The sequence below is a fragment of the Lagopus muta genome, chromosome 5 (genome assembly GCF_023343835.1).
Source record: "Lagopus muta isolate bLagMut1 chromosome 5, bLagMut1 primary, whole genome shotgun sequence".
Classification (NCBI taxonomy): Eukaryota; Metazoa; Chordata; class Aves; order Galliformes; family Phasianidae; genus Lagopus; species Lagopus muta.
The window spans coordinates 58932678-58954452 of record NC_064437.1 but is presented as its reverse complement, the minus strand read 5'-3'; the positions used below and the strand labels follow the sequence as shown (position 1 = coordinate 58954452).

The 21775-nt window shown below is 36.7% G+C and overlaps 1 protein-coding gene across 9 annotated transcripts in view; it reads right to left on the bottom strand.

Moving 5' to 3' along the window:
• Window positions 1-21775, bottom strand: part of ATRNL1 (attractin like 1) — a 424497-nt gene that overhangs the window by 75563 nt on the left and 327159 nt on the right. For 3 of the 9 annotated variants that reach the window (XR_007376983.1, XM_048944561.1, XM_048944562.1), the window contains one exon: window positions 9061-10240. The exons of the other annotated variants lie outside the window; for them this stretch is intronic. Coding sequence is in view for 2 of the 3 variants with exons in the window: in XM_048944561.1 (XP_048800518.1) it covers window positions 10181-10240 (60 nt within the window). In the remaining variant the exon portion in view is untranslated. Of the gene's footprint in view, window positions 1-9060; window positions 10241-21775 lie in introns of those variants that run through there. 9 annotated transcript variants of the gene reach the window in all.

The window sequence follows — 21775 nt, the reverse complement described above, 5'->3', positions numbered from 1 at the left end:
CTCTTAGTTCCAACATTTTGGCTCCTAGAACAGTCTTAATGGTTATATGACAGTATGTTCTACTACTGGCTGTATGGATTTTATTACATGCCATGATCTATTTGATGATCATGGCTGCTTTTTAGAGAACTACAAAGAAAAACTGAAATAATGAATTATTTTTCAGACAAGTTTAATAAAAGTGTTAATCAAAAATACCATAAACGTCAGAAGCTCTCATAAATCCTACATTGCATATATTCTTCTCGCTAAACATTCAGCCAATGGAAGAACAATCCTAAAAAGGGAAAAGAGAGAACAAGCCAAGAAAGAGAACAGAAGCACTTTATGTGAATTTACAAAATCATATCAACTCAGTTATCTGATCTTATGTACTTATGAACTAGAATAATTCTCCTATGACTTAATTTTTGACAGCTTGTAAACATCTCAAAGAAATACGATTATGTTTGATTTCTGGTTAGACTATACGTATTCCTATCTGACAAGATACAGTCACTTTCTCCCCCCTTTAGGCTGCTATCATGAAATATTAGTGGGTTTTAATACACTTCTTGCAGAATAAGAATGACTCTAATACCCTTCTTCCAGTGCCTTTGACATGACTAATCCTGAGAAAACAAATAGAATGTTTCAGAATACAGCTTGAAATGTATAGATTTTATTTCTAATCATAATTTTCCTTTTTTGGTTTGGCAAGAGTATATGTGATTTGACCCTCTTTCTGTCAACTTTTAAATTCATTGGTAAGGAAAGTGTAAATACCTATAACACTGTACATTTGTTAGCAAGAATTAGTTTTGCATTTCTCTGAGGTTCCAAGAACATTATGCTGGAAAGTGAAATTATAGACCTGTCAGTTACATCTGTTGGATTCTGTGCTGATGTTAGTATGATGCTATAAGTTTTCAGGAAATTTTTGTGAGGTTTCCATAGAGCTGTGCAGATCCTTTCTTCCTCTTATGGTACAAATACCTGCTAATTTGCTTCACTTTCTACCTGAAGGCATTGAGTTAAAAGAAATGAAATATAAAGCTTCCAGATGCAAAATGCAAAAGCAAAAACAAGCAAACAAAAACAACAACAAAAACAAACAAAAAAAACATCCACAGACAATGCAGATTTAAATAGAAATTGGAGGTGAATATTGATGATTTTTAAGCAACACTTAATTTATAGGTATATTTCCCAGTATTAATGTAAACACCCAAATAAAGTTTACCAGCAGACTTAACAAGAAACCAAACTTGCAATTTTGGTAATTTAGAAGGTCTATTTCTCCAACCAGCAACGTTTCTCTCTCATTGCTTCTTATTCTTACTCATCCTGTCTTTAAACCTGGCAGAGATCAGGCTGCTGGGATGGAGCTGCCATGAGATCATGCAAAATGCATCAGCGAAGCCTAATGTGGGCAATGACAGAGGCACAGGAAATAACTAATTTCTCATTTTGTGCCTCTTCCTCTCTTTCCTGTCAAAATTCTAATTATGAAAAAAAAAAAACCCCAACACATTTAACTGACATTGTGTCAAGTACTCATAACTGTTACCCAATATAAGTGTTTGACTCTGGCTCCCAAGTAATAATGTTAACAAGATAACAGAGAACAGGGGGAGTGTGGGCTGCCAAGCCTATGCAGTAAGCTACAGCACAATTTTCAATGCAAATGATTTCCTCCTGGACACAACTGCATTTGATTTGAAGATTTCTTAGCAGATTCATTCTCAGGCTACGTTACCCAAGATGCTGCTTATGTCATCATCAGTTTGCACAAACATGCTTTCTGCCAGCAAAAGCTTCTCTTTGAAATGTTCTTACTAAACATTTGTGTCTACAACTTTAAAACTCTGCTCTCATGACACTGATTGACTCAAACAGACAAGATACTGAGGAGCACTGAGGCCAGTGGCAGACTCAATGGCATCCAGAAGTAATTTCAGTGTGGAATAAAGAAAAAAAAAAGCCATAAAATCATTATATATGTATATATTATATATGTGTACATTATATAACATATATTATACCTATATAGACAGCAAGTGTTCTTTTAACACTCATTTGATCCAAATTCTGGATTTTCAACCTACATTATTTACCCATCTTGAATAGCAGTGCTTATGGTACTTCTCTTGGGAAGTTATTCTACCATATTGCATCATCATACACACATGCACCTTTCACTCTCAAAAGAACATTATTTACCCTTTTAACATCATTGGACTTAAGCTAGCTTCATCTTCTTTCATAGGAGAAAGAGCTCAAGTAGAATTTACTGGACACAACTAAGATCTCATCAGAGAGAGAAAAGTTTCATATTACATCCCATTTCACTTTAATCATACGCACACTAAATATCTGCAGATTGACTAGTTCAGGGGAAAAGGATTTGCTGTAACTGTGCACTCAGCTGAGCTCTTTGCAGTGGTGTGTGTAATGGTTTATGGAGGTTCCCTGACTTAAGAGCTGCAGTCCTGTTGGTCAAGTGCAAAACTGAACAGAATCAGCAATTTGCCATTGTTTTCAGTTGCTTTAGATAGGCAGGGTCAAGAGAACAAAGGATAAGTTATGTAGTATTTGCATTCCTTAATGAACTGCTGGAGGCAACTGGGACATCATAACAATGAGGACAACCTGAACAGAATGTAAGTAAAGTAATTAAATTAATCTGCTGGTATTTTCTAGCATTACAGTTAACCCCAGAGATGCAGAAGACAGGCCTGTATTTAAAAAAAACAAAACTTTAACAATGACCTTTTTCTCTTCGAAGATGCATAACATATGTCAAGCAATCTATATATGTTCTCCCTCCTAACTTACTATTTTTTTTATAACCAATTAGATTAATATATTAACAAATGCATTTTTAAGATGTTCTACAGCCTCCTCTTTCTCTTGCTGTGTGCTTCATTTCTATTTTCAATAACCACATGGAATTTGTAACAACTCCCTACCCAATGAACCCCTCCTTAAGGGATCCTTTTATGTTATGGAGGCAGGACTCGCGCCTCAGCATTTAAAGTAAATTCCATCATTAAAAGCAAAAATTACTTTATTTTGCACAAGAAAAAGAAATCAAATGATTTTGTGATATCAGACTGTTTTTCCCTTTTGTATGGGTGAATTTTTACCCCGTTGATATTTGATTAGAAAGTCAAGGATTAGACTATGAGTTTAAAGGAGTTAAAATTGAGTCATTTAACTGATTAGGAAAAAAGAAAAAAAGAGAAGCAACAGAAAACCTTCGCCAAACAGACCGAAACAAATTCCTCCAAAAATTTGTATGATTTAAACTGATTTTGCATTTATTTCATTTATGATCTTTTTCTTTTTTTTTTTTTTTTTTTTTTTTTTTTTTTTTTTCCCCTCCAGTGTTGCCAAGTAATAGCATTCTGTTCCAGAATTTCCATGAAGAACCACACTGGTCAGAGTACTTTTCATCTCTTATATTTCTCCCTGGAAATGAAACAAAGATGCTGGCTACAAGTGCTCACTTAGGGGAAGACAGCCATTTCCTACAGTTCTCATCGAAGCTGTTTCCTTATCTCCTTTCAGCACAGGAGACCATCAGCTAAGAGAAAAGTAAAAAAAAAAAAAAAAAATAAAAAAATTATATTTTTTATTTTATTATTTATTATTTAATATTTATTATATATTTTATTTTATTATTTTATATACATATATTGCAGGCAATGGCATTTCTAAAGGAGGGCAATTCCTCCTAAGCTTTTCAGACAAGTGAGTCTTTTATATTTCAGCCTTCCTTGAAACATTTCTGACTCCTCTGTTTTAGGACCCACTTGTCTGCTTAGCACAGGGATATTCCTGATATGCCTATGATGAATTTGAAAACAGAAGGAATTAAAAGATAGGATTGTGCAGGAGATTTGGGTAAAATAAGATTGCACTCTGGAAACATGTTGTAGGACACTAAGGAAATAGATCACTTTTTTTTTTTTTTTTTTTTTTACAGGTAGATATCGTATGTTTTGCAGTAAGAATGTAATACACAACACATGAAACTGTTAACAATAATTCTGTATCAGCTTTTATTTTTTAGCAAAGATGACCTCAGAGAACCTTAATCTTTTCTCTAAAGCACTATACTGTAAGCCAAGACAATTGAACCCTTTTAGTAGGGATGCGGGGCACTCGAGACAAACTCTTGAGGGCTATTATCTCTGATACCATCAAACAGACTATAATTTGTGCTGTGTATAGCAGTTTTGAAATGTGTCATAGAGACAGAGTGATTCATACTTTTTATTTTTCCTGACAATAGATATTAATATTTTCTGGTATTTAGAGTGCCAGCTTTTTGACAACCTACAATGCATTTTAGGTTTGGCTTTTTGTTGTTATCTGAAAAACTAAGTTGTATGACTTGGTACAAAACAAAGCCTATCACCTGACTATCACTTCTGTCCCCTTCTCTTCCTATGGATACTCATAAAAAGTGAATAACTTGTGACAAGGCAATCATAGAATGAAATCTGGGGGATAAGGAAGGAAGGAGAGAGAGAAAATGGAGGAAAAATTAAGATCACGAAAACATTTTGATTTCAGTGCGAACAGATAACTTTGCTGATGATGCTCTCTGGATAGAACCTATGAATTTGTGGCTATTAAAAACCACTTCATTCCAGATATTCACATTTAATCTCAACTATGCAAGTATCACATAGAAGTTAAATCATAAAATCACACAAGATCTTCCTTTGTCATCTCACCTCAGAATATTCAAAATTAGTTCTGAAATTGACAGAGCAATAGCTGAAAGTCTGGTAGACATTTCCAGAGAAACAAGATAGAATTCCTGTGAATGTAGGATTTTCCCCAGACTTGCATATTTAACTTCAGAATGCCCTTGAAAGCCGCATACAAAGTTTCTAGATAGCACTGAGTATACTAACATAAACGGATCATAGGATTCCAGCCTTAGTTCTGCTCTTTTTAAAAACGATATTTCACCCTTGTTCGAAAGTATGAAACAACCTAGGTATTTGGCTCTGAAGCATATAGTTTTTCGAAGCACTATTGAAGAGCAACAGAATAGAAAGGTTCATACAAAGGAAAGTACCAAAATGTGACATTTCTCATAATGAGGAGGCAGCATGGTTTGTTACAAAGCAGAACACAGAGAAGGCAGAACCACAGTTATTTCAGAACTGCAGCACAGTCCCATACACCACAAAGAAATAGGACTTCAAAGCTTCCTGGACATGCTACGAGCACGCGGGAAAACAGAACACAGGGACAATGAAATGGGCAGAACTACCACACTTGATACCAGAGTCAGTACTGCTTTACAGTTCATGCTTTCCCTGCAGAAAAAACATCTAGAAGCAAGTAGCCCCTCTGAGGTTTTCGAACTGTTACTATGCTAAAAGAGAACCATTCTTCAACATCTAAAGGAAAATAGTTCTTCGCAGAATCTTTTTGCTCATTCTCTTTCCTTTCTCCTACATCACACTCACCTATCAGAAGTAGGACATTTATCAGTATAAGAGTAAATACAGCCATACTTGCAGTAATGGATTTTCACAATAAATATACAGCAAAGTTTAAAAAACAATAGATTTTGTTTTTCCTTGAGTAAGGAAAAGATGTAGAATTAAAGAACTATCACAAGAATTAGATAAGAATTATCACAAATGCATTTAACTAATAGCTGCCACATTTCTAAAGACAAGGTTAAATCATTAAATAAGACAAAGGAAAGACCTATATGATGCCAAGCTTGATACCTCTTGTACTGTAGGAAACTTCTCACTAAAGCATAAGTTTCCCATAAAGATAGCAGTCAGTTGAGCACTAAAGTTTTCCAGTTCAGCTGCCTGTGCACAACAACCGAACAGAGGAAAAAGCAGATTAGTAAGATCTGGGAGACCAATGAATACCGCATGGCTACATATATGAAAAGGAATTACTACAGACAGCACAAAAAGCCCCCTGCACAATCTCTGGACACATGAAAAACAACTAAAAAAGTTGTAACCTATGTAAAGTGCACCCTTCTGGACAGAAGATATGGGTCTATCCATAAAAGGCACAACAGTGTAAGTATAGGTTGAACCTTCCCACCAATATACAGTTCCATGTTGTTGCCAGTGACAAATGGCTGCAGGGGAGCAGTCTAACAAAATGGCATCTGATGTGGAAGTATGTACCAAATGAAGGTGTGTCACTGGATTCCTCCACGTGGAAAAAAATGATACCTACTAACATTCATAGACCCTTGTCAAATGTTTATGTATATCAGACAGTGGATGTGAACACAGTGAGGTTATGAAGTTGCTGCAGCTCTGGCCTATGAGGCTAAAAGTTCTGCAATTTTTTCCAATAGTCACCTACCTGCAGGAAAGTGCCCACCTGCCTTTACAGGCATCACTGATATTATTGGTAACCCTGTGTCTACACAAACTGATCTGTAGCATGCATCATACACATTCTCTGGTACTAGCAGCATAAGGAGGAGTCCCTTTATGCTCCATTCATATTTTTTCTTTCAGCATCACCTCTGCAGCTAAAGTTTAATCTTGGTTCCTACAATAACTGCTGCTATTTGTGGTACTATGGTACCCCTATCTGATGCATTCTGCATTAAAAAGGGACAAAATCCCTCAGTCAATAACTCTTGCATCAGGCTGAGCTGCTTGCTCTTGAGGCAGCTCTTCTTTTAGAAAGATAAGCAGTTTTGATCAAAGACTTCCACTAATGGAAAATCTATCATATTCCCTGAATGATGCATTCCAATAATAAAATACTTTGGCTTTTTAAAATGTGCATCATCTTTCCTGATCAAATTCTCTGACTTTCAGCCTCAGGATCTTGTTATGTTTTGTCTCCGTGATAAATGAATCCCCAATACCAAGCATCTACTCTGTGTGCAGTGTCTGTCAGCCTCTATGACAAAGAAAATGAAACAGAATAAAACAGAAGTTAAAAGAAAGCCCCCATATGAATTTAAGACTGACTCAATGTTTTTAAAAAAAAGATGTTTGTGTCTCGCCTCAAAAATAAAATTGAATTCTTCCACCTTAAGTCCTACAGCAAAAGAATCTTCAAGGTCAAGCACTGGGGGTCAGATTCAAAAGACAAAGGAAGAGTCCTTACCAGTGCCCCCCCTACTCCTCCACCAAAGAAAAAATTTAGGACCTAAGCAAAGTTAACTTCCCCCACATCCTATTCTGAGATATACCTAATCCAGATGATTGAAAGACTTCTATGCACACATACATAAGGGCAAATTCTTCCTGCAATACAGCTTTAAAAACAACAAATTATGCCTCTCATGTTCTTTCACAGCTATAACACAGATTCACAGCACTTTTAGTTAAGCAATTAGTGTATAAGTAGATAAGCATAGTGAACTTCAATCAACGTTAAAGGAAGCCACACTAGTGACCAAGGAGATAGATACCCTCAACGTTTTCCCAGGCAAAAAATGACAATTTATCAACACAGAAGCATTGCTAATTGCAGCACAATGGAAAGCACAGCAACAACAGCAAAACAGCAGGGTCCCAGGCTGCAGCAACTGAGGGTTTGCTCAAGTGCAACTGCCATGGGCACAGAAATAAAGGAAAAAAAAAAAAAAAAAAAAAGCAATTTACCTTCCGAGGGCCTCTATTATACAGGGATCTTCAGCAAGATACCCTTACCTCCCCTGCCAACCCTTAAATGAGGTCTGGGACGGGGTGGATCCTGGCTCCAGCCCTTCTTGCCACTCAAGTAAATTGCATGCACCTGAGTTCCACTGGGTTGGCCCTGCCTTCCACCAGGTGTTCAATCACTGTTTCAAGCTGTGACTTGCATTTTTGCTACACTGACGCTTAACACCAGGGGGGAAAAAAATGTGTTTCAGGAATACCTGGAAAACACAAGAAAAAGGAAACATCTTCTGATCTAATCCTGATCACTATTCACATTTTATACTCAGCAACATACCTTGGACAGAACATAACTTATCAGACACTAGAAAAAAGCACGAAGGTGCACCAAAACCATAGCCATCTAGACCAGCTGTTTGAACCTTCAGCAAAATGCCCAGAACAGACAAGGAAAATAAAATAGCTCTGTAATTGCAGCTGATCCTGAAACAGATGTAGAACCATTCTTGCTGAGAACAGCACAACAACACAAAACAAATCATGATATGAGAGAAACAAGTAAAATTGGCAATGCAGGTCAATCTTAACAATCTTCCTTTGGTAATAGGAGAGTGAGAAAATTAAGTCAAGATTGCTATTCTAAGTTAACCCATGGTTTTGGATATGATCACTTGTCAAGTCCTGCCCATACAGTGTAGAAATACATTCCTTAGGTCAAGACACAGCCATGTCTTCTGCCTTTTGTCTCCTCTTGGAAAATTAGCCCAGGCCTCTTTGCCATAAACATTATTCAATATCGAAGCATTTAAAAAGGTTTCTTTTATTAGGGAAGTAACAAAACAGCATCAGTACATCAATGCTCAAGAGTAAACAATAAAATTTAATTTTTCAGTATCTAGATACCTGAAATTTTAGTCATAGGTTTCTTTATGTACATCCACATTCCAACAGGCTCAATGTGCATACAAACATACATATGCATCTCAATATGAATTACTTTATATTAGTCAGCCCATACAGAGACCCTGCAGCAAACGACACTTCCAACTGTCATGCATAATTTTTATGTCCATTTAAGGCCAAAGAGGAAGGGTAGGGGACAAAATAGAGATGTGAGCAGAGAAGACAAGCAAGTGAAATCACTGATCAAAGACTGGTTATTGTCTCCAAGTCTTCAAGTCATAAGCTAAGCTTTCAAAGCATCTGCACTATTGTTTAGAAAAGTCTACTGCTTAGCTGGAAACAGCTTCTAGAACTGCTTTTAAACAGGGATGGCTGGGCAATAAGACATAGCTGTTGAAGAAAAATATTCAAAACGTTACAGAGGACTTCTGAAAAGAAGGAGACTAATACCTCCATATCTGGGCTTATCTAGGCTACCCTGCAGGCGAATGCCTTCTTATTGGTGGTGGTTTGTTGCTACACTGTTCAGGTCTGCCCCTTGAGAAACCTCTCTGGTGGCTGCACTTCAGAGCAGGGATACCATAGATGCCTGAATTCCAACATACTTACTACACATTCCTATCTAGCACGAAAGGTACTATAGCATGTGAGTTGATATACAAGCAGAATTATACTTCTTCTACAACAGTGAAAGTAATTAGGTCTCCCTCTGTGGGGACTGATGCAGGGAAAGTTCAGCTCTTTAACTTTGGTACAGCATTTCTCTGTGTGCAGCCTTTGTTTTTAGACGTTTTCAATAAAGAAAATCCATTAGGTAGTAACATGTTAGGTATCAGACATACTTTGAAGTTCAACTCTAACAACAAACACTGTTAATGAAATCAAATCATACTCTAAGAATCTAAACAAAAACTGTCTAGAAGAGCTGCATTTTATAACAAAAAGTGAAAATAAGGACACTTTGTAAAGTAAAATAGTCAAAAGTATAACCAAGTTTCAAGTATACTGAGCATTTAGTAAGGAAATTTATGAAATCCCTAGATGTCTTCATATCAATTTAACCTAGTTCAATATATTAGAGTAGAAAATCCATTCAAATGACCAGGTAGCTATGGCTGACCACATTGTGAATGTCAGTTCATTGACTCAATGAACTACTGGTATTTTCAGTTTAGGCAAGCCGTTAAAGAAAAACAAGATTATTACTTAATTACCTCCTCAGTTGCTGGTACAAATATGATAATCTTATGAACCAAGTACAGTATGTATTTTCTGCATTTACTTTCTTAGCTACACGATATACTTGAGTCTGAGGACAAATTTTAATACAGAAACTACGCAATTAAATGTAATTTGCAAATAGCAGAAAAAAATAACCAAAATGCATGTGAGGGTTTTAGGGAGTTGCAGGAGAACAGTAAGGGTATAAGCATGAGACATTCCACAGTAATGAGACAGGCCACCTGGGTGCCTGTCAGCCACTAGAACTGCACCCTGCAAGAATTCAGCTGCAAATCTTTGTTTCCTTTATCTCTTTCATATCTCTGCAAGTCTCAAGGGAAAAGGCAAAGACTTTGTCTTTCGGCTGGAGTTCTTTCATCCAAGAACGCTCTTCATCCAAGGCCAAAGGTTCACCGTATCCTAAAAGGGCCTTTGGATCTGCATGTTCAGTCATCTTCATCCAAATGTATTTCTTTGGGAGCATTATTCGGTCCTTGTGGTCGATCCTAAAAGAACACCGATAAAAACTATCTTCATTCCTTCAAATACAATGGCTTTATCTTTAGGACCACTGTATAAGAGCATTGTTTCAAAGGTGCAAAATGGTAAATGACTTATTTCAATTAAAACCACAGCATATTGAACCACTTCTATAGTTCTGGGTTTTGGTCAGAGTTTTAGATATAAAGCTTTCCAAGATGAAAAAGACTTTCTGGAAAACCACACAAATGACCACAATATTTCCAATGTGCTGGCGGCACTGTTTAAAAAGTGCATAGCTAGTGTTTTTTCATGTGCTAAAAATATGAAATATGACCTTACATATATGCTGCAGTACTACAGAAGATTTTGAACATAATAATCGAGAATATGAATAGGCTCCTGTACCCAACTTAAGTTGCCTTACCAGTCAAGATTCCTCTGTGAGGAAAAAAGACAGTTATGGTACCTGAGAATTTACAGCATGAAGAAAAAACTGCAATTGCAATCAGTGATTACACACATACACACAAAAAAGTGTAACATTGACCCATCAGTATTCTACACCTACATTGCTTAAATTTTTTTCCATTCCATGTTTCTCTAAATAAAGTCTTCCAATTATTTCTTTGCTCATTTCATTCCCTTCTCCCCAACCTTCCCTGAGCTAAACATTCACTTATTTCTTTCTTCCATCTGTCCAAATTCCTTATCTCCTTTTACTCTTTAGGTTGTCTCTCCCTGCAGTACATACTCTTCTCCATGAGTCCCGTTAATTTTAGTCTTCATCTTTCTCCTTCTGCGTCGCTCTAAACTATTTCCACCTTCCCAGTCTCTACCAGCTGTTGGTCTCCCACCCCTTCCCACCTGCTATTTCACTATCCTGCCAAACACCTGATTCAGATGAATTATTTCTAGAACAAGAGGGCAATCCTGCCTCACTCTAACAGTACAGCAAAGAAAAACTACAAGGAAGTGGATCTTCAGCATCACTTAGAAAAACACTGTATGAATCCTTCTCTGCAAGCAGGGCTGCCAATTCTCATTATTTCATTACAGCACTTGAACGAATTTTACTGCTACTATCACTGCTGCTTCTGAAAGAAATGTGCTTTTTTAAAGGAAAACAAAAGCACCTCAAAAGAAAGTTTCAAGGTCTGTCGGACTGAAGAAAAGCATGAAACATGATCGTGTCTCAGCTTCGTGAATCACAGATGAGAAAGGCTATAATTCAACCCTGATAATTTATAGTATTATGATTTTTTAAGCTAGCAATGAAACTGTTAGCATTCTGACTCACAGCTTTTTAGGGACAGACATAACATGATCTGAATTAAAGCACACGACAGCAGCTTCAATCCATGCCTGACTTTGAACTGCAGAGGGCAAGCAGCACTGACTGGGTGGTTTGAAGATTAGAGAAAGGAAAGAAAAAGGGACAGCTGCTTTCAAACAGTCACGTGAATAGTATGAAAGCATCACCTCTTATCCAAAATTTGTAAACCCAGGCAGTAATATTTTCTTGATAGTTTCTACTCAATTTTGGCTGGAAATAACCAGAAGTGACAAGCGTCTGGCAGTGCAGATTTCAGATCATAAAGAAACAGAGGAAAAGCTCAGCTTTCCTCCTCAGTCTGATAGTTCTTCCTCCCAAAAGCCATTTCTTGATCTCACTTTAGAAGTGGTTGCCCCCATTATGGGAAATGGACATAGCAGGTAAAGGATACTAACGAGGATTACTTTTTCCTGAGGTCGAATGTAATCAATACCTTCCTTAACTGATCTTAAGAGAGATGATTTGGAAGGAAAAGGCTTATGGTTTTTGTTGTTGTTTTATAACTCAGCTTCCAGAAAAATTTTAATTTCTGTTTCATGTTTTCTAGAATTAATATAGTTAAATAATCTCCTTGATTCCTTGATGGTTCTATTTATTTTCAGTTTAAGACTAGGAAGGATTAAAATGACTACAGAGAGTTTGTTTGTTTTTCAACAGAAATGATGCCTCTCTGCCCCCACCTAAGCTCCCATAACTCGGTCAGTTACTTTGAGGAAAAATATTACTCTATCAGTTCTGTGCTGAGGTGAATTTAAAGACAATGAAGGGCAGAAATCAAATCCTTTATAACATTAACTTTTTTCAAGGATGTTAACAGGACATATATGGCTCAAAGAGAAGTTTCCTATTGACTCACTTCTGCCTTCAAGGCTTGATGAAAGCAGATCTGACTTTAAATCTGATAAGACTTGGATGGGATTTGCCTTGTACAAATCTCTACGCTTCAAAGTTTACTAATTCTTTGAAGTGTCTTCTATTCTTTAGCTTTTTTGTGTGTGTAAACTAGATTTCCATACTCTAGTCAATATATAATTCTATCTGAAAGGGGCAAGTGACATAAGTTATCATGTACCTTTTTGTTAACATCAAACTTGTCAGCATAAGTGTAAAATAAAAACAATTAAGGCAGATTACCTACAGGCTGCAGATGATTAACTGAAGTCAAAATGGGAGCAGCCTCTCAGGTAAAAAATGTCATACCTATCAGATTTTGAACCTCATATATTCTATAATTAAGGATCATTTTCTGGATGCTCAGGCCTTCCCAGATTTACGAACGGGTCTAAGATACTGTGGTCTGTCCTGGCACCTGATGGTAAGCAGATCTTAGCTCTCCTCTGCTGACTCCTCCTGAAAAATGCAATACAAGAACATTATTGTCAGGGAATGAACCTGGTGCTTGTTCAGTGTTTTCTATGCAGTGGTGAAAAACTGAAATACCATGAAGTGTTTGGAAGCACTCACAAACTATTTTCTCAGTGCTCAGTTCTCAGCATTAAAGCTAGTTCTGGGTCAAGTCAGTGCTAAGACAAATCTAAGCTTTGCAGCTGTTGAAATACTTAAGCCATATCAGATCTTAAAGTGATGTCATAGCAATGCAGTTATTGCTTGCCTGCCATGGGATCTGCTGACGGCAGTTGAGGTTCTTATTCATCAAGGGGCCCAAATAATTGAAACAATCCATCTGCTCTATGCACTCCCTTTCTGTCTCTGCTGTGATTTCTTACAGCCTTGTGAATTTGCCAGTGATGTCATACTTAATCAAGCAGTTGGTGGCCTGTTTGATCTCTGGAGAGCCACAGTGCACTCCTGTGATGCTGCATAGGTAACTAAAATAATCCACCTGTTCCGGGCCTTTCCCTTGAAAAACCCAACGGGACATGATATTTGGCAGTGACTGTCATAACTGATCAAGCAATTGCCAGACTCATGCATATTTCCTGAAAGCTGCTGCTGTTTTTCATCATGAATTCCAGATAATTGAAATAATTGTCCTGCTCTAGGGCCCTGCTTTGACTCCAGCACTTTCTACAATGGGACATTTGCCTATTGTCATCTTTCTTTAAGAGCTGCTGCAGGAAGAGGCTTTGATTATTTTTTTTCACAAGATGTCATAATACTGCAAAGGAAAGTGACATTATTCACTTAGTTTGTGTGACTGAATTTCCAGACACTACTGCTCTCTGTGCTCACACCGTGACTCACAGCAGATGCATTATGCTGCGTCAGTCTCAGTGGTGGAAAAGTTGCAGGGAGAGGAGTGAGGGAAAGCATGCAAGAGCACTGTAACCAGGTTGATAGTGGGAGTCCTATTACCATTTTTGTATAATGAGCAGTAAGTAATTTCAACACTCCAGTGCTCTCTTTGTTAAAGGGACATACAGTAAGCTTTATTTCAGCAGATATTGAGACTACAAATATTTTACAGCAGACCTAGTACCCTGCCTTAGACTATTCACCGTGTACAGTTAAAGGACACACTTGCCTGTTGATTGATGTAAAGATTTTAGAATAGCCCAACTAAGTGTACTCGCCATAAAAAGCCTTTGTGTGTTCATCTGCTATTGTGGGAATAGGGGCATAGATCTTACTTGTAGTCAGATTATATTGCTCAATTTTATTTGAGAAGTACAGAAATACCACATTCACCCACTAGATTACATCCCACTCGAATTTACTGTCTTCATCTCTAGGATGGATGTTCAGTCATGTTCATTACTCTGCTTAGCATCTGAGCAGGTCACAGACTGACTGTCAGTGACTGTAAGAGTCTGGCATATCTGAAATAATCTTGGAAGTGTCAGTCAGAGTTTCCCAGCACTTTCATTAAAATCTAACATTTCTGTTGCAGTAGGTTTTTTTTCCTTTTTTTTACTTTGATATTTTGCCCTACACAAAGCCCAGGACACAGAAAAACATTCTTTTATTTTTAAAAGACCTCTTCCCAGATAGTATCCACCTCTAATAACATCCAACCATCCAACTTTTCTGAAGCCTAAGGTTTTCTTTATACTTACTTTTTTTTAGCTCCTTATCTTCACACAGCAAAAAATTGACTAAGGAGAAATGCTGATTTTAAACGGGGAAAACAGCTGCCAAATCTTATACAGGTACAGTTAGGACCAATATCAGTGACATTATAGTTATGTCACATCATTATTATTTTTTAGATATTTGGTTGAAAATGAAACAAATTTATAAGCAAGAACATCTGTTAAGAAGAAGATTGTTTATAAGGAAACTACATGATGGAAGAAATACATTTTCCTTATCTGAAAAAGTTGGTTTGATACAATTTTTCGCTAAAATAATGAAAACAAAAGCCCACAACCTTTCTACTAATTGTCTCTTGATTAGAAAGAGTGTTAATTTAAAGACATATGAAGTCTTGATACCCAGAAGAGATTTATGTTTGTCAAAAATGACTCTCTAACTTATATACCAGGACCAGTGGTCATCAGATCTTTTGTCCAGAAAGGTTTGACCTGCTCACCCCTAGGGGGATTTTTAACTTTTGGGTTAAGTTCTGACCTTGGGTCCTAGTGGAATCGTAGCATCTGCAGGCCAACTATTTCAGCATTACTCACAGGATTTCTCCCCTAAACTGTGAAATACCTTTTAATTATAAGAAACTAACTTGAGAGTAGTAGAGTTGAACCTTACCTTTTTGAGGAAAGCTTACATAGGAAGACTTGATTCGCTACTTATGACTGTTTGTCAATGAATTGACTACTAGAGGAGAGAATCAGCCTTTTGATGAAATAGATTTTTTTAAATAAAAAAACATATACAAGTGACTACTAACTGTAGAGAAATTCAGAGGAGTGACTTTATTTACAGATAATTGCCTCTGGTTAACAAAAGAAAAGAGCACTACAGATTTTTGCCATCAATTAGACATAGTTATGCATCATTAATTATGGTGGCACGCCAACAAGAAGTCAGACAACACAATATAAATGAGGGAGAAAGTATTCCTATAGCCTGACAATGTTATGGTTAAAAAATAGTAAATGCTTATATAGCACACTCATGGGAGGAAATCATTCTTCATTTAGTCAGTTGAAAACCTGAAGTCCAATTCTAATCCCTGATTTAATACCAGGAAGACTAAACAGATCAAGGTGATGCAAATACAGGAGGTATTGCAGACTTGCTCGCCTACAGTTTAAATCTGGTCAGATGGGTTTGCACGTGACAATAACACCAGTCAGTTACAGTTCCTGCAGCGTCAATAACAGCTTGACCACAGCAGTACCACTAAAAGTAGAAAACCTAGATTTCTTTTTAGTGTCACAATATATCACTGTAATTATAATTTTTATATAATACCTTCTATAGTCACCAATCTGATTGTCTCAAATGCCAGCTCTTCTAGGAGGTAGAGTTGTCACATGAGATACCGTGACTCAGTGGAAATAAACCTGTGCTTTTACTTGTAGGTTGTTATTTGACCCATCACCAAGAAAAATGGAAAGAGACTTGGTTCACTTTGGAAAAATATTTTTCCTTAAAATCACTTTTAAACAGAGAGTTACTACTCCTCTCGTTTCCTGGATTGCTTGATTAGGGCAGACTAATTTGTGAAATGGGAGCAAGATTTGCGACACTGTAGGTATTTCAAACACTCTACATGATGGCAACTCTGCATGCAATACACAGTATCTTTCTCCAGTCTTTTCAATTTTACTTAATAAGTTAGAAATGCATACACAGTCTTGAAGGCCAAAAGCTTCTGGAGTAAACAGCACTCATTGTTCTAATGGCTGTCACTAATGGAGTCAGCATACCTCTCTGCCAGAAAAAGAGGCTTGGACAAATTCTGATACTGCTGCTTCCTTCTCCAAAGGCACAGCAAGACTGGGAAATGGATAAGAGAAGCTGTGCCAAAGAACATCTGAGAGATGCACCTTTTCATCACAGAGCTAGAATTGGGTTAGGTGAAGGTTGTGTCACAAGGGAATATGTTGTTATAAGTTGCCAATATTTGTTTTCTTCAATTTATGGCTGTTCTTTCCAAGATTGAAAGTTGATTTTTGGCTTGGGGTGGATTGCATGAGTCTGTTTTTAAATAAACAAACATTATAAATAAAAAAACATTACCCCCATATCTCCATACTCAGATATGTTTCTGTTCCCCGAGAAGAACACAAGACGCAGTTAAGCTGTAGTGATTAGAGCAATGACAAGAGAAGAGAACTGTGGAAAAAAGTATATCATTTATCTTAAGTAGAGAAATCTTGTTTTCAGCAGCTTGCACACACAAACCTCCCCTGAGATACTAATTTAAAGCCTGAAACTGTCTCGTCTCCTGATGTTGTTTAATCTTTTTATGAAATTACAGGGAAATTGCTAATGGTCACATTTAGATTAGACTTATCAATATGGCAAATCAAACACAGCAAGTTAAGTCATGCAAGATACGTATTTCAATACAGAACTATACTTGAGAACTGATCATTAAAAGGCAAGCATTTAATTGCATAGAAATTTAGAGGGGATAGAGACAGAAGTAGGGTAACGAGACTGTCTCGTCTCCACAAATTTAGTGGATAAGAATTGAAACAAATATAAAAAATAAGTAATGCTGAAAACTGTTATGCCAAAATAGTGATAATCCCAATTCCCGGATTTTACTTGGCATAAAATATACTAGAAATGAACTTTAAAACTGGGTTTTCTTGTATTCCAAATTGCATTTCTTTTTTTTTTTTCCTTACAAGAAAAAAAAGCTTTTTTTTTTCTAAACCATGGTTTTGTCCAACCATACAGCTCTTATAGTGGCTAACGTCTTTCCTTTTAAGTTTCTTTGCGTTGCTGTAGAACTTAGATACCAGTCATCTATTCACTATATCCTGCCTTCTGCTTAGGCAGCAAACGCTATTCCTAGACAGTGGTTATCTTGAGTAGCTATAGCATCATTAACTTGTCTCAAATGCCCCATTTTTGAAGATTGTTCTTGTTAGGAACAATTTTGGAAGAGTACAGAAGAGCTAGAAAGGGCTGAGTGTTTTAGATTAGACTATTATAGTAAAATTGAGCATCACAATCAATTTCTCTGGTATCTAAACTGATTTACTGCATCCTACTCCTTTTTTGTTAAAAAAGGTCTGGCAATAAATACGCATACACATCAGAAATTTGGTAGTAGTACTAAGCCTCCTGTAACCCTTCAGTTGAGTTTATAATTCAGATTGCGTAATTCAATAGAAAAATTAAAAAATGCTTCTACCTCAACATTTAAAAAATATATTGATGAGATCATGGAATCACAGAATCTTTCAAGTTGGAAGGGACCTTTAAAGGCCATCTAATCCAGTTCCATGCCATGAACAGGGATACCACAGCTAGATCAGGTTGCCCAGGGCCTGGTCCAGCTTCGCCTTGAAAGTCTTCAGGGATCATATCATATCTCTGGGCAACCTGTTCCAGTGCCAGCATGTCTCAGATGTCCCAGCATCTGTCACTGAATCTGGTAGCGGAGGTGATGTTGAGATAATTCTTAATTGTTTCTGAAGTAGATTAGAAACAAAGAAAGAGATGATGTTTGTGGGATTCCTTCTAAGACAACACAGCTATCATATGTAAGTCACTCTGAAACTAATGTCTCCTATGTATTTCCATAGAAACTGCAACACATGTAAAGACCACAACAACGTTATCTGACAGAGCATATTTTCAGCTACAGAACAGTACTTCCAGCACAGTCACCACCATTAGCTATGCAGTTTCACCAATGAACAGGAGCCTGCATGCTGTGGTTGTAAAAATCTGCATGGCTGCCTAAAATTCGGCTTGTCTTTCTTTCACATCACTGTCAACCACGGCTGAAATGCACCACCCACCACTTCACTGCGCTCACATTCACTGTTTGGTTTCCATAAACATTCAGCAAGCACCGATGAATATCAGTAGGTGCCTTGTTTTCCCACAAAACTCAATGGCATACTTTTGTTTCGTATGCATTTCTATGCAGATGCAATTTTGTCAGACTGCCCCTCTGTCATGCAGCAACAACATTTAACAGAATATCTGAAGGAAGGTTCAACCTCTACTGCCATCCCACCAACTTCTACTTTTGATGTCATGGGCCAATATAATAAAATAGGAGGCATTACTTTCGGAGAAGCACTCATACCAGCACTCATTCAGATCCACAACTTTCTCTTACTGCACTGTGAATACCAGAGCACTCAGCTTTGTCCATGAACTGTGATGCCAACCCATGAGCCCACCAAGTCCTCTTCAAATTCCAGCAGTTACAGAACCCAGCAGCTCAGCATATGCCTCCACGTTGTTGAACGTTCTACTTCACTGACTCTTTACAATGCAGGGTCACCAGAAGGGAGAGACAACCCTCATCCTGATCATTCCTCTTCCCTTCCTCCTCTGTTTATTTTTGCATGTTTTATCGCCTCAAAAAGTGAAATTTTTTACCACAGAACTTATAATGACTTTTTAGAAAAGGATACTGACACTTTCTGTTGGCTAGTATTGTATTGATACAATTAATTATCATCTCATAATGATTTTTCTAGCTGAAGTTTCTTAATACAACTGTTCAGATTACTAAGAACGAAAGATAAACTGCTTAGATAAATACTTTGTGTTCAAATTTTTCTTTCCTTTTTTTTCAAAGTAGAGAAGGTGTTTTGATAGTAGCAGTCAGGAAGGGGCTACCTAACTCAAATGTTAATTGTGCACAGAGAAATGAAGACAAAGCATATTTGAACTGTTAGATTAATTTTGTCTGGATACTTTTTCCATTGCTGGTTTTAGGCATTTGAGAGCCCAGACAGAATCTAAGTATTCATCCCTATGACTTCATTCCACAGAAGACAAATATATTCATTTCTCTTCTTATTTTTTCACCTTCAAGCCAATCTTTAAAGAAAAAAAAAAAACAGAATCAGAAAATATTCAGTGAGAATGAGCACTCAGAAGAAGTACAAGGAAGATGGATATGAAGGAAGAAAGGAAAAAAAAAGAATTCATTCTTTTAGAAAAAGGTTATTGCTGCTTTAGTCCATGGCAGTAAAGTTCTCCTATCACAACATGTGGGGACATCCCCACAGAGAGAACAGCTTTGCTCTGGTTCTTCAAATTTCAGGAAAAAAAAAAAAAATCTGAAAATACACTTCTAATATCTTTGCAAAGCAGTAACTGCTGTTTCTTGATAAATTACTATATTAGTGGAATTCTAACTTATCGTTATTCTATTAAAACTGCCAGTTGGCTAGCAAGATCTAAAGACGCTCTATTACTGACAGCTTTTATTCTACCAAACTAAGACAAAAAAAAAAAAGTTATGCTTGTTTTCAAAGGACAGATAAAATGCAATATAAATTTACATTTCAAAAATTTTGTCTATGAGTTTGAGTTGGTGAATACATTTGTCAATATGATCAGATTAATTTGCATTTTATACATTCTACTTCAAGTTTCAGTGTTGCCTATTTCATCAAATAGAGGTGATCAAAGCCATTCTCCTAATTTGTAATAGGAATGCTGTGCTTATGTTGGCAGAGTAGGACTCTCCACCAGGACTTAAATATTGACAGAAAAATACATTCAATTGAAGGTACAGTTTTAGTGCTACGTAATTAAATTTATGTTAGCATGTGCAGGTTGTTACTGCAGTGACAGAGAGACAGGCAGATCCTCACACTAAAGGGAAGTCTTAATGGATTCTGTAAAGTAACGAATCTTGGTATCCTCTGCAGATCCACTGCAGTCACTGGAATCCACAGACTTACAGCATTTTTCCAGAATGATCTGGTGGTAGGATGGATACACTCATTTTTAATTTCAGCTTTAGAAGTCTTATTGAACTGTGAAGGAAGGTGGCAATATTTATTAGAGAGATTTGAAAGACTACGTTTTTACAGTGATATTCATCAAAACATTTTTGATGTCTGCTACCTCAATTTTTTCCAGAAGTGGCTAGCTCTTTCTGCATGCACCTACACAGCTTTCATGATCGAATGTAAGGCAATCTTTTCTGAAATAATTTAGGATTTGTTAGGATTTGTTGTGTATTTTTCAAATTAGCATGTATAAATTTAAATTTTGCTAGTAATTCAGAAATCTTTAACACTCATTTATTTAATTAGTCTAGACTTAATAAAGTAGACAATGGAAACTAAACTGGTCAAGTTGCCTTAATCAAAAACAGGTTCAAAAGTTAATTTTCTGAATGATAGAGCAACAAACCCAACCTCGAGTACAACTGTGATTAATTAATTGATTAATTGGTTCCTGTTGAGAAGTTATACTCAATAAGAGTCTGTCAATACAAATTGCTATAGTCACTTCATGAAGTGCCAAGAATAATGGGTTCAGGTGTGTATTAGAACTAGTTGTCACGAATGCCAATTTACAGGAGAAAAACAGACTGTTTATTACCTAATTTAATTTCAGACAGTTAACTTACTTGTAATAACTCATTTTAGCACTGTATTTCCAATAACTTGACTTTTGCTAAAAGTATCATCATAAGTCAGCAAATTTAAATTCTTCTGTAAATAATTAACACAGCCTATAATGCAGTTTTGCCATTGATTACTAACACAAAATTCACCAACTGTACTTAGTCTGTATTTTACAGGCACCACTGTTCTTCCCACTGGCAGCATGGTTAATTACAAATGCTTCCCAACTGCTCCCGTAGTAGACTTGATTATGCAAGCTTCCAAGAACATCAGGAAATATGCAGCAATGTAGCAATGTTGCTTCTTGCCGATCAGCCAAAACAGACTGTGGGGTCTTTTAGATCATACATGCTAGCAATTATGCCACACTTGGAAGCATTTACTACATTTGATTTCAGCACATCTGGTCAGTGTTTGTGTCCAGATGCTGAATAAGATATTGCTTGCTGGTTCATAAGCAGATGCAAAGTTGCTCTGTTTGGAGGGTTGCAGGCATTAGTTTGTGAGTGTCCAACTATTTGGTTTGCCTGGCCACACTGAATGAAGAGGAATTGTCTTGGGCTTGGGCTATAGATACAATATAAAAGAACTTTTGTTACTTATATATGGAAAGATGATATAGTTAATGTATTTTTTATTAAAACAAAAAAAGGTTAACGGAAACATTGGGTTGGACATGTACGCTCAGTTCACCCTTAACAAACCTTTCTGCTTCTGAAGTCTCTATAGGTAATTTGTTGACAGTTGTGAAATGAGAATGTTCTTATTCAGGGCATACACTGCAACCATATAGA